The sequence below is a fragment of the Mustelus asterias genome, chromosome 16 (assembly GCF_964213995.1).
Source record: "Mustelus asterias chromosome 16, sMusAst1.hap1.1, whole genome shotgun sequence".
NCBI classification, from domain to species: Eukaryota; Metazoa; Chordata; class Chondrichthyes; order Carcharhiniformes; family Triakidae; genus Mustelus; species Mustelus asterias.
In genome coordinates this window covers 39,032,203-39,046,499 of record NC_135816.1, presented here as the reverse complement: position 1 = coordinate 39,046,499, position 14,297 = coordinate 39,032,203, and the positions used below count along the sequence as shown (strand labels likewise).

Genomic DNA, 14,297 nt, shown 5'->3' with positions numbered 1-14,297 from the left:
GTGCAATTAGCAGAAGCCAAAATTAAATATATCTAATGATCTGATCAGTTTGGGCTTTAGGCTGCATTATAACAGTGTTTTTAAACAAGTACAAAAGATCACAGAAACTCTATTTGCATTTGATTTGATTATGCTTAAAAGTTTGCAATCATTTCATCAGATTGGTTGAACTGCACTGAAGAATAAGTGCAACTTTGAAGAAACCCCTGTGCACTGCAACCACAAAAAAGGTAGAATAATGGTTCAAGAGAATAAAAGTGAGAGAGATTGCAGTTATATAAATCAGATACTAAGGTTACCCATTGATATAGAAAAAATTGGAAGGTAGAATCTCATTTTTCAGAGTGATGAAAGGTTTTGTGTATAGCAGTAAAGCAGTGAAACAAGTGAATGATTTTAACTGGATGGTAGATCATAACAAAGGGGAATAAACTCAGAATTACAACTAGAATGTTGAAAGAGAAAGCTAGAAATATTTCAACAGATGATTATCGCAACATAAAACTTGGTTTCATGCATGCATTTAAAAGACGGCAATACAAAATGTGCATTAGAATTTTTAAAAATGAAACAGATATAGAAAAGCAAGATTAGGGTTGCTAGCTGTAGTTGGAGTGCATTAAAACGAATGACTATTGTGCATTAACTTATGACTATTTCAATCCATCTCCCAAAATGCTCCTCTTTAAACAGTTCATTGAAACTAGGCTATTAAATAAAGGCATTGCCCATTTAATTAAAAACTTACTTTTCAGTCTTGTAGAATATTGCACAGCCATCTACATGCTTCCGATCAGATTCGGACATCGTCCTGGCTCTGGATTTGGGGCTGAAGAAACCATCATATCCATGTTCTTTAAGTTCAACCAGGAAAAAAGTGAAGTACTGTTCAGTTTCAACTTCCTGCACAAAAAAAATTCAATTGGCATTAAAGTGACTAGAATTGTTAGTAATCCTACTACAACGGTGTCCAAATATAGGACAGTAACCTCCTCGAATACGGTACAATTGTAAGCATGCTTCCATTGGTCAGTTCCAGTATATTGACAAATTTGACACAACATCATCAATGGGAACATCACCAGTACATTTTTAAAAAGAGGTTTAGTAAGCATTGTATCACTTTGGCTATTTATGTGCTATGAATTCTCAAAAATATTTGCAAAGAACTCCTTAAGCAAAATAACCTCGAGTGACAAGACTCACCTGAAGACTTATGATGTCCGCATTGCAGTTCAAGATTTCTTGCATAATAGATTTTTTCCTATATTCCCAATTCAATGCCCATGATGGACAGTAACCATACAGCTGTCGTGTGGCATATTTGTCACATAGTACGTTGTAGCACATGACTGAGAACAATGCTGCAAAACAGTATTTTTTAAAAATGATTCAACAAATCCAAAGACAGCTTGGTAATTAATAAATACTCAACATTTATGCCAATACTAGGAGTGCATGCACAAAGTTATTAGCACTTGGAAGACACCAGATGCTGCTCATCATCTCTCATATTAATCTGGAACCAAGACCTATCACCAACACTTAACTGCTCACATTCCAAGTGAAAACATAAGCAATGAAAAATCTTTTTTAACTTTCATCACAATACTAACTGAACTCCAGATGGAGAAATAAAACCTTTCCTGCTATGCAACACTCCCAATCCATTTTGCAGAGAAAGATTGTGCAAAGTTTTCTACCTCACCTATTCTAGATTTTCTTAAATCAGTTTCAGGACGATGGGTTTGCTTCACCATATTTATCTCCAATAAGAGCATAGGAACATAAAGAAATAGGAGTATGAATGAGTTATATGGTTCTTTGAGCTCACTCCACCATTAAGATCATGACTAATCCTCAATCTCATCTCCACTTTCCTGCATAACCCCCATATTCCTCAATGCTGAGGAATCCACCGATTTCAGCCTTGAACATAACACAATGACTGATCACCAAAGTCCTCTGGGATCGAGAACGTCAAATATTCACAACCCTCCGAGTGAAGAAACTTTTCATCTCAAATCTTCTGAAATGGCTGTCCCTATATCCTAAGAAAATGCCCCCCAGCTTAAGACTTGACGGCCAGGGGAAACAGACTCCCAGGCCGGACTCACCCCAAAGCCGGAAAATCCCACCCGAGGTCAACGGACCTTTGCATGGTCCGTGTCCCGCCCACTACGATTCCCATGGTGGGTGGAACTGGAATATTCCATCCCCAATATTTACCATATCAAGATCTCTTAGAATCTTGTGTTTCAATGGGATCACCCCTTGCATTCTTATAAATGTCACAGTATAGCTATTCTACTCAATCACTCCTCTCAGGACATTTTCACTGCAGGAATCTCTCATGAATCTTAATTGCATTCCTCTAAAGGCAAGTATGTTCTTCCTTAGGTACAGAGACTAAAACTGTAGAGATGTAGTTTCACCAAAGCTCTATACAGTTGCAGTAAAATTTCCTTTGTTCTGGTTCTCCAAACCACTTGACTTCCTAATTGCTTATGTTTCCTCTGCATGTTAACATTTCATATTTCTTGTGCAAGGACAACCAGATTTCTTGGAACACCAACACTTAATAGTTTCTCAATACTTAAAAAAAATTATTTGGCCCCCATTCTCCCAATCGAAGTGAATACACTCATATCCATTACACATTATACTCCATCTACCACCACCTTCATGCTCATTCACTTAACCTATGTACATTCCTTTGCATTGTATTCACAGTTTACTATTCCATCTAACTTGGCATAATCAGAAAACTATGATATATTACGTTCCCTTCATCTAAGTCATCGATATAAAATAAATGGCTGAGGCCCCAGCAATCCATTAGTAACAGTCTGCCAACCTGAAAACCATTAGTTTATTCCAACAGTTAACCAATTCTCCAACCATGCAAACATATTACCCCTAACACCATGATCCCTTAGCATGTGCAACAATATTTTGTACAGCATTTTCACTGCTTACCTTTAAAAATCAAAATATACCTGTCCACTGCTCCTCCTTTATCTACCCTGTTAGTTATACTCCTAAAAAAACTCTAATGGACTTAGTAAGTGCACTTTTCTTCCGTAAAATCCTGTTGACTCTGCCTAATCATATTATGATTTTGTAAGTCTACTGTTACCACTTCCTTAACAATAAACTTCACCATTATCCTGATAATTGACGTCAGGCCTGTAGGTCCCCATTTTCTCTCTTCTACCTTTTATGAATAACAATGCTACATTTGCTACCTTCCAGAAGCTAGGGAATTTTGGAAGATCAAAACCATTGCATCCACCATCTCTGCAAAAACCACTTTTATTAAGAATTCTATTGGTAAGGCAATCAGGTCCCAGGGATTTGTCATTGTTCGGTCCTATTAATTTCTTTACTATTAAATTACTTTAAGTTCTACCCTTTCATTAGCTGCATCAATCCCCAGTATTTCTGGTATGTGTTTGTTGTCTTCTACTTACTCTCCATTAAGTATTTGTAAGACTTCTTACAATTTGCTTTTATAATTTTGGATACTTTACTCTCATATTCTATTTACTCTATCAATTTTGGGTCATCCTTTGCAGGTATCAAACTCTCCAATCCGCAGGCATTTTACTCTTCTTGGCAATTCAATTCATTTAGTACTATCCTTAAGCATTCTAGTTAGTCACATGGAGCAAAATGTCCCTACTTCTATAGTCCATCCCCTTGCAATAAGGGCCAATATGCAATTTGACTTCCTAATTAGTTGTTGCACCTCCATTTTGTAATTTATGTACAAGAACACCAAGATCTCTCTGTACCGCAGCATTCTGCAATCTCTCTCCATTTAAGTATTCTGCTTTACTATTCCTCCTGCCCAAGTGGAGGATCTCTCATTTTCCAACATCATATTCCCATCTTCCAAGTTTTTGCCCATTCACTTAATCTATCTATATCACATTGCAGACGGTGTTCCCCCTTTCTGCTTGCTTTTCTACCTTATTGCATGCAAAAACATTGTGTGGCACTTCTATTGCTCGCCTTTTGAAAAAAATCAAAACATACTACATCCACTGGGCATGCTGAGCAACCTTGGCTGCAGAAAACTTGGTCCTTCAGCCAAGACATTGTAAATAGTTGAGGCTCCAGAATTGAACCCTGTGGGATCAACCGGAAAATGATCCAGTTATCTTGACTCTGCTTCCTGTTAGTTAGGTAGTTGATCGATGAGTCCCGTAGATAGATTATCCATGGACTACTCTCCGGAATCGGTTGCATTCTTGGACACACGCATCTCCATTAAGGACGGTCACCTCAGCACCTCACTGTACTGCAAGCCCACGGATAACCTCATGATGCTCCACTTCTCCAGCTTCCACCCTAAACACGTAAAAGAAGCCATCCCCTACGGACAAGCCCTCCGAATACACAGGATCTGCTCGGATGAGGAGGATCGCAACAGACACCTCCAGACGCTGAAAGATGCCCTCATAAGAACAGGATATGAGAGTCCAGTAGACGATCATCGTCCAGTACTTCCCCGGAGCGGAGAAGCTACGGCATCTCCTCCGGAGCCTTCAACATGTCATTGATGAAGACGAACATCTCGCCAAGGCCATCCCCACACCCCCACTTCTTGCCTTCAAACAACCGCACAACCTTAAACAGACCATTGTCCGCAGCAAACTACCCAGCCTTCAGGAGAACAGTGACCACGACACCACACAATCCCGCCACAGCAACCTCTGCAAGACATGCCGGATCATCGACACGGATGCCATCATCTCACGTGAGAACACCATCTACCAGGTACACGGTACCTACTCTTGCAACTCGGCCAACATTGTCTACCTGATACGCTGCAGGAAAGGATGTCCCGAGGCATGGTACATTGGGGAAACCATGCAGACGCTACGACAACGGATGAATGAACACCGCTCGACAATCACCAGGCAAAACTGTTCTCTTCTTGTGGGGGAGCACTTCAGCAGTCACGGGCATTCAGCCTTGGATCTTCAGGTAAGCGTTCTCCAAGGCGGCCTTCATGACACACGACAGCGCAGAGTCGCCGAGCAGAAACTGATAGCCAAGTTCCGCACACATGAGGACGGCCTAAACCGGGATGTTGGATTTATGTCACATTATCAGTAACCCCCACAGCTTGCCTCCTGGGCTTGCAGAATCTCACTAGCTGTTCTGTCTGGAGACAATACACATCTCTTTAACCTGTGTTGAATGCTCCCTCCACCCACATTATCTGTACCTTTAAGACCTGGCTGGCTGTAGAGATTTGCATTCTAATTAGTATTCTGTAACTTGATTTCTGTGTCTGTGCACTGTTGGAGAACAGATATCCACCCCATCTGACGAAGGAGCTGTGCTCCGAAAGCTTATGGTATTTGCTACCAAATAAACATGTTGGACTTTAACCTGGTGTTGTGAGACTTCTTACTGTGCTTACCCCAGTCCAACGCCGGCATCTCCACATCCTGTTAGTTAGCCAATCCTCTAACCATGCTGATATATTATCCACAGCACCATGAGTTCTTATCTTGTATGGTAATATTTTATATGATAACATAATGAATGCTATTTGGAAATTCAAATATACTACGTTACTGGTTCTCCTTTGTCCACCTGTTTGTTGCATCAAGAACTCAAATGTTATCACAGATTTCCTACGAGACTTAGAACAGGCTATGATTGCTTTATTTCAAGCATATGCAGGGAGAGCATTACTTCAGAGAAGGGTCTCTGGAGTAGACTCTGATGTTTACATGAAAGCCCCATATATTTATATCATGCTTTGCATGTATTCAGACATTGTTTAAATTTTCATTCAACAATACATGTAGGTTTTACCAAAACAGGCACATCTTGTATTCGTCACATTTAACCTTGTCCCCATTGCAGAGACTCCTAATTTATCTTGGTATGCCTACCCTCTATCTCTTAACTTTTTTTTTGCCTGACTCCAAAACTTGTTATTGCTGATAAGGTTGGTTTGCACAGTTTCTGCAAGCTGTACAAAGAGAGGAAGATGGTTTTCTGTAACAAAGGAATCTGTAACAATTTTTCTAGTATTTTCTTATTAATTATTAATTCTTAAACCTCACTACACAATCATATTAAAACCTCAACCATTGTAATTTTTATTCTCTCACTCGCAACATAAAGATTATTTTCCTATCTAGTCATTTGGTAGTACAGAACTTGGGTATTGCTGGAGAAAGACATTGTCGAAACTTTTCATCTTGCACTCATTGGCACAATGCAGAAAAATATCAAATGCAAAAGAAATAACAATTTATACTGCATGAGGAGTGCACTGATTGGGTGGCATCCAATTGCAGCAATAATATTAAAACCTAAACTTTTGTTATTTTTATTCCCTCACCCCCAACAAATTGTAACAAGTCTTATATCACAACCTTCCAAACTACCAGTCACAGTTGCAGAGAACAGTCTTAATTCCACACCTATTCTGTCTCTTAGTACTACCACATTCCTCTTCACTCCCCCACTTGTTATCTTTTCTACAATAGTGCCATAGTCAGTTTATCTATCCACCCTGCAGGCTGCACCCTCATCCCACAGGCTGCCAGAACCTCATATCTATTGGATAAGAGTAAAACTTACAGCTCCTCCAGCTCCACACCTATGGTCCTCTAACCTGCCTCACTCATATTCACATTCTTCTGTGAATGAATACTAACCAAGGCTCTGTACCACTTCATAAACTAAGACATGACTCTTTCCTGAAAGAAAGTGGCTAGATAGCACTTCCACCCTCCCTCAACTCACTGTTGTCCCGAATTGCCTGCACCCCAGAATCCAGCTCAAAATCTAAGGAAGTCCCTTTAATGCACTTACTGCAGATGTGGCTGTTTGGGATTACAATGCTTGCCACAGACTCACGTGTTGCCCAATAAATAATGTTGTTATGGTCCTAAAGCACTACAAGGATGCAGTAGAGATTGCAGTTACCATGAAACAATACTTTTTTAAAATCAAGTAGCAAAGATGGAAAAGGAAATAAATAGAGGTATAACAATTCTTCACTTCAAGGAAGCAGTCAATGCAAAATTGTTTCTGAGGCTCTTGGGAAAAGCTTTTGAGGGAACGAGCGATTCTAATTTGATGCAAATAAAACAGTCATATTTTGAATACTATTTGTAGTTTTAGGGATTCTACAATAAAAAGTGTCATTATGCATGATAATTTGCTCAGAACGGCATTATTATTTCTGGGATTTCAGCAGAATAAATCTCAGAATTCAATCTGCCTTATGGAAGAATTGAAGACTCGAATAAGATGACAGGTTTTAAAATGCAGAGATAGTGTGTGCATATATAAATATATATTATGTTTATATTTTGCATATGCACTTGTATAAAAACAATAATTTATATACAGTAACATAATTAGAACTGCAAGCAACCAATATTTCAAAACAAATTATATCCTCTCTCATCCATAACAGCTTCCACTGCCTCTCCTTATTCTCCCTTCCAAAATGCATCATTTCAGATTTCTTTGCATTAAGTTTCACCTGCCATGTGTTTGCCCATTTCTTTCTAAGGTCTGCTATAAACCTCACCGTTTATTACATTTCTTGGCTGCATAAAATTATGCCTCCTAATTCCAAGCCCAGATCATAAATCATTACAATAAGAACAGTTCACTCATATCTGGCCCCGAAGGAATGCTGTGTACACTTCCCTCCTGTCTGATACCCAAGAAATCCAACAGGAAATTCAGAAGACACCAAGAAATCCAACAGGGAATTCATACACCAAAGAATGGTAAGGCAGGTGGAACTCTATACCACAAGGACTGGTTGATACAAATATTATAGATAAAATTACAGGGAAACTAGAAAAGCATATGAGTGACAAGGGAATAGATGGCTAAAATGGTAGATTTAGATGAGAATAAAATGCAACGAGGCTCAATTGGAGCTTGAATGCTGGCATGGACTGGTTGAGCTGAATGCTCTGTTTCTGTGCCATATATCCTATGTAATCATAGATATGGAATAAGAAAATGATTCATCGTTACTCTTTTTTTCCTCAGCCAATTCTGCATTCACAAAAGGACTGCCCTTAAATCCTGTGGGTTTCAATTGTGGCAACATGTCTATTTTGTGACACTGTCAGAATTTTATTTGGAAAGTACACATACACAACATCAGCTCTTCTGTCCGTATTGCATAGATCGCAATCAAATGTGCCAAATAGGATTAACCGTTAACAAATTCTTTTTCGGTCTCGTTTGTCAACCAATTCTTCCAAGTAAAAATGAATTGTGTCCCAGAATTATGGTCCCTAAAAGTTACCCAGCACCAATGCTAGACTGACTGGTCTGTCGATTCCTGGTTCATCTCTCTCCCCTTTATTGAACAGAATACAACATTTGCAACTCTCCAGTTCTTCAGCACCATTCATATATCCAATGGTGTTTTAAAGATTGCGGACAGAGCCTCTGCTATTTTTGTACTTACTTCAAATAGAAACCTATGATGCATTCCATTCTTTTTCATTTACAAGCACTGCTGCATTTTTAAATCCACTGCTGGATTCTTTATTGTAAAAGAACTTGCATTTATATAGCATATTTAATGTATTAAAATGTCAAGACACTTTACAGGAGCTGCATTAAACAAAATTAGTTAAGAGCCATGCGAGGAGATTAGGGCAAGGTTTTAGGGAGGTAGAGAGGTTTAGGGAAGGAGAGCTTAGTGCCTCAACAGCTGAAGGGACGATTGCCAGCAGTGCAGACGTTAAAACTGGGGAGGTGCGAAAGACCAGAATTGGAGAATGCTGATATCTTGAAGGGTTAGAGAGCTGGGGGGAGTTTACAACGGTAGGGAGGTGCAAGCCCATGGAGGAATTTGAAAACAAGGGTGAGAATTTTAAAATCAAGGCATTCTTTAAATAGCATTAATATGTGTCAGCAAGGACAGGGGTGATGGGCGAATGTGACTTAGTGTATTAGAAACTTGACATTTTCCAGTTTCAATTTAATTTCTGTAGTTAGCGGAAAGCTGTAGCTTTGGATGCACTTCCTTTAACCCTCAAAAGAACATGTTTATTTCTGTATCTAAACTCTCTCCCCACTTGGAGGCCTACTATTGCTCATTTACTTTTTTTACCTGCCAATTTTTGATTCTAATGTATCAGAGCCAGATCCCTTTCCATCCCCCTGAAATTAGTCGTCTTCCAGTTTTCAGATTGGATTGATCTTTATCCTTTGCCATAACAACTCTTAACTTAAATAAACATAATGATATTGTGACCACGGTTTCTCAAGTGCTTTCCCATTGAAACATACTCCATATAGCTCACCTCATTTCCCAGAATATCTCTTTCCTCATTGGATTGAAAAAGTTTTTTAAAAACTTTTCCTGTATACTTGGAGTCCCTCTTTCTATTTGCCCTTTAGACTTTCCCCACTCTATATATCAGATAATTCATAGAATCATAGAATCCCTACAATGCAGGAGGCCATTCAGCCCATCGAGCTGGCACCAGCAACAATTCCACCCATTCCTTATCCCCGTAACCTCATGCAGCCACCCTGCTAATCTCCCTGACAGGGGCAATTTAACATGACCAATCAACCGAACCTGCACATTTTTAGAGTGTGGGAGGAAACCAGAACATCCAGAGGAAACCCACGCAGACACAACCTCCACACAGACAGTAACCCGAAGCCGGAACCCAGGTCCCGGTGAGGCAGCAGTGCTAAACACTGTGCCACTCAAAAGTCCCCAATTACCTGCACTGCATTAATTTTTACGACACATTACAAAGAATTCACCTACTAATCAAGGTAATCTTCACTGAATTTGTATTTATGGATCATATTGTTAATATCTAAAAACTTGAATTTTATTGGATTAAAAATAACGAGCAATTCAATGTTCAACATGATGTTTCAAGAAAATAAAATTAATTTCACCTGAAGGATGTGTCCGTTCTGGTTCTTGTAAGACAATCCATGATCTTGGTGGAGGCTGTTCTGGCTGAACTATTGAAGATCAAATTGTACGTTAATTTGACAAAATATGTATCTAAAAATTAAATAAAAATATAACATGGTTTGATATACTTACTTCTTTTTGAAGTGCCTGCCAAATTATCAAGCAGATAATTCAGTAGCCTACGAGTTCCATCTGGTTCTTGATGGAGACTAAGGATTTCTTGTGCCAAAGGATTTCCTATGAATCATATGGAAATTTATGAGACAAACTGGTCCACAAATCAATGCAATATAAACAGCAACGTCACTCTCTTCCAATAAAACAAACACAGAGCTTTAATACTTACTTGTATTCGCTCTTCCCTTAATCAAAGTGTAGACGGCACTGATGACAATTAAACAGAAATGCTCTCCCTTGCAGCTCTTAACTTGATCTCAGGCAACTACACCTGGCTTCATCTAGGAAATTGCATCCATAAACTGAAGCCATTTGGGCAAATGAAACATCCACAAACATTTTTTACTTCCAGTAAGGAATTCTTGCATCAGTGGATTGACTGCTTTTTCTTTATTTGTTCATGGGATGTACAAGTCGCTGGCTGGACCAGCATGTATTGCTCATCCCTGAGGGCATTTAAGAGTCAACCATATTGCTGTGGGTCTGGAACCACATGTAGGCCAGACCAGTTAAGGACAGAAGATTTCTTTCCCTAAAGGACATGAGTGAACCAGATGGGTTTTTAATGACAATCGACAATGGTTTCACGATCATCGTTAGACTTTTATTTCCAGATTTCTATTGAATTCAAAAGGAACTCGCTGCCCCATAATGCAGTCAAGTCTGAATCATTACATGGTTTCAAGAAGGTGATAGATATATTCCTGATTAAAAAATAAAACAGGTTAAAGGGGTAGGGGGAACAGGTAGGGAGGTGAATTTGAGACCAGGGAGAGATCAGCCATGATCTGATTGAATGGCAGAGCAGGATCGAAGGGCTGAATTAGCCTATTTCGGCTCCTAATTCTTATGTTCCTATGTTCACCATCTGCCGCAGTGGAATTTTTTAAAAAATTCATTTGTGGGACATGTGTGTCGCTGGCTGGTCAGCATTTATTGCCCATCCTTGGTTGCCCTTGGAGGGCAATTGAGAGTCAACCTCACTATTGTGGGTCTGGAGTCACATGTAGGCCAGACGAGGTAATGACGGCGGGTTTCCTTCCCTGAAGGTCATTAGTGAACCAGATGGGTTTTTCCATAATGGACTAGTTAGTGACAAACAGCATGGTTTTGTATGGGGAAGGTCATGTCTGGCCAACTTGATTGAGTTTTTTGAAGAGGTGACGAAGATAATTGATGAGGGAAGGGCGGCAGATGTAGTTTATATGGACTTCAGTAAGGCATGACAAGGTCCCACATGGCAGACTGGTACAAAAACTAAATTCACATGGGATTCGGGGTGGGCTGGCTAGGTATATACAGAACTGGCTTGGTTATAGAAGACAGAGTAGCGAGGGAAGGGTGTTTTTCAGAATGAGATCTGTAGCTAGTGGTGTTCCGCAGGGATCAGTGCTGGGACCGCAGTTGTTTGTAGTATATATAAATGATCTGGAGAAAAACATGGGTGGTCTGATTAGTAAGTTTGCAGATGACACAAAGATTGGTGGAGTTGCTGATAGTGTCGGGGATTGTCAGAGGATACAACAGGATATAGATAGATCGGAGACTTGGGCACAGAAATGGCACTTGGAGTTTAATCCAGACAAATGCGAGGTGATGCATTTTAGAAGATCAAATTTAGGTGCGAATTATATTCTAAATGGCAGAATCTTAGGAGCATTAACATACGGAGGGATCTGGGCATGCAGGTCCACAGTTCCCACAGGTGACCAAGGTGATTAAGAAACCATATGGCAGGCTTGTCTTCATCAGCTAGGGCATCGAGTACAACAAGAGTTGGGAAATCATGTTGCAGCTATATGAAACCTTGGTTAGGCCACATTTGGAGTATTGTGTGCAGTTCTGGTCACCACACTACCACAAGGACGTGGAAGCAAAGAAGGTTCACCAGGATGTTGCCTGGTCTCGAAGGTGTTGGTTATGAGGAGGTTGAATAAACTAGAATTGTTTTCACTGGAAAGATGGAAACTGAGGGGAGACCTGATAGAGATCTACAAATCATGAGAGGCATAGACAGAGGCTTTTTCCAAGAGTGGAAGTGTCAATTACAAGGGGGCACAGGTTCAAGGTGAGAGGGGGAAAGTTTAAGGGAGATGTGCTGAGGAGGTTTATCATGCAGAGTGTCATGGGTACCGAGAATGCGCTGCCAGTGGTAGTGGAAGCAGGCACATTAGCAGCATTTAAGAGGCATCTGGATGGCTACATGAATAGGGAGGGAAGAGAGGGATTGGACTGAGCAAGCGCAGAAGTTTTTTTTAGTTTAGTTAGGGCATCTTGATCGGCACGGGCTTCAAGGGACGAAGGGCCTGTTCCTGTACTATACTATTCAGTTTTCTCTCTCTGTTCTCTGCCACTTTTCATTTGGCTCACATCCAACTCTCGTTGCCCCTGGTGATGCCTTGCCCTTATATTGTGGCTTGTTGTCTTCTTGTCCCCTGGAGATTTTCCATTTTTATTCACATTAGTCTTTTTTTGTGCAGAGTGGTGAACGGGGGTGTATTTGTGTGGTGGGGGAAAAAAGGAAATGGGGGGGGCTCTTTTGTTCTTGGGGTATGTGGGGTGCCGGGGGGAAAAGAGAGAAGGAGAAACTTGGAGGTTAAGAGGGTGCCTGAGGGAGGGAGGGATTGCGTACTGTATTGGGCAAAATCCCAAAATATCCTGTAAATGCCTAGAGCAGTAGTGGTTAACAAGGGAGGCGTTCATGCCCTTTGGGGACCAGGGGGGGTTATCTGTGTGTGAGAGAGCACCAGGTATTGTGAGGGTGATGAGGGAGTACTTCTCTTTTGGGTTTCCCTTAGGGATATGATGGAGGTGTACAAGATGGTGGGGGTCCCGATTTTAGGGTAGGTAGGGTGTAGTTGTTTCCCTTGGATTGGGGGTCCGTCCCAGGAGGGCATAATTTTAGGGTAAAGGTCAGTAGATTCAGAAGGGATTTGAGAAAAGCCCTTTTTCATTGAGAGAATGGTGGCCATCTGGGTTGCACTGCTTGGGAAGTTAAATGAGGCCTAAAGTCTGACCACTTTTCAAGTTATATTTGGGTGGGTCTTTGAGATCTCTTAATATTCCCTGTTCTGGAACCCGTGTAGGAAAATGGGGTTAACCCATCTTTAGTGGTAGTTGTCGTAAGAGCAGATTCGGTGGGCCGAAGGGTCTTGCCTCCAATGCATGTCTCAATGGTTCCATGACTCTAGATGGTTAGATGGTGGTGGTGTAGTTGGCCTCTTCCCTGTGAGTTTCTGCCCAGCTCCTGTCCCCATTTCCTCTATGTGATTTCTTCAGGGGGCCAATGTTGAAGTGTCCGGACATTTGATCCGGTGGATTCTGACTTGGTTTAGTTGTAGGGGGTACAGGGTGATGTACTGAGGCTACGTCAGGTACGTGGGGAGGTTTTTGATGTACATGTAGGCGAAATGGTAGGGGGTTTGGTGGGTGCCCCTAGGAGAAGAGGGTAGTGGGTGCATGGATAGTTGGGGAGGGGTGTTCGTTGAGGTGATGTTTGTTAGGGGGAAGGGGATTGATAGGTTGGGGACTTTTGTGTTCCTGGAAAATGGGCTGGATGTCAAGGTGGTGTGTGCGTGTGTTGGAGAGTGGTCCTGTGGAAAGGGGTTTCCCTTTTTTTTGTTTTGGGAGGTTGTGAGTGCATGTTGCTGACCACGTCTCTGGAATTGGGGGGGTCTTTACTGGGAGGTAGTAGGTGGGTTGCGCGGGGAGGGGGGAAAGAGGAGAAGGCTAGGTGGGGGAGAAAAGAATACCTGGGGTTTCCTTGACAGGTGGTAGGGGGTTGGAGGGTTTCTTTTTATAGGGTGGGAGGCTTTTCTGTGAGTTTGGGGAATTGTTTCGGGTCTGTGTGGTGTTCCTCGGGGTCGTTCGGGGAGAGGAGTTTGTATGTCCGGGTTGGTTATGGAGGTCAAGTGATTGGAGCTTACGGCTAGGGAAGGAGGGAGTAGGATGGACACAAGGACCAGTATGCTCTGCAGTGCTGTGATAGCAACAGCGATAACATGGTGAGTGGAAGCAGTGCTGAAATGGCTGTTACATAGAAAAATTACTTGTGTTGTGTTAGGGGGATACGTGGGTGGGGGCCCTAAGAAGCAAAAATGTCGAGAACAACTGGTCCACTGCTTGAAGGATCCCAATATTACTATTCACACGATAAACT

At 41.2% G+C, this 14,297-nt stretch overlaps 1 protein-coding gene across 2 annotated transcripts in view; it reads right to left on the bottom strand.

The window, feature by feature from the left end:
* LOC144505114 (CCR4-NOT transcription complex subunit 6) overlaps positions 1-14,297 on the bottom strand; it is a 75,210-nt gene that overhangs the window by 21,877 nt on the left and 39,036 nt on the right. For both annotated transcript variants that reach the window (XM_078230975.1, XM_078230976.1), the window contains 4 exons: positions 10,094-10,198; positions 9,940-10,008; positions 1,207-1,364; positions 749-903 (listed from right to left, as the gene is read on the bottom strand). In XM_078230975.1, coding sequence (XP_078087101.1) covers positions 749-903; positions 1,207-1,364; positions 9,940-10,008; positions 10,094-10,198 — 487 coding nt within the window. The remainder of the gene's footprint in view (positions 1-748; positions 904-1,206; positions 1,365-9,939; positions 10,009-10,093; positions 10,199-14,297) is intronic.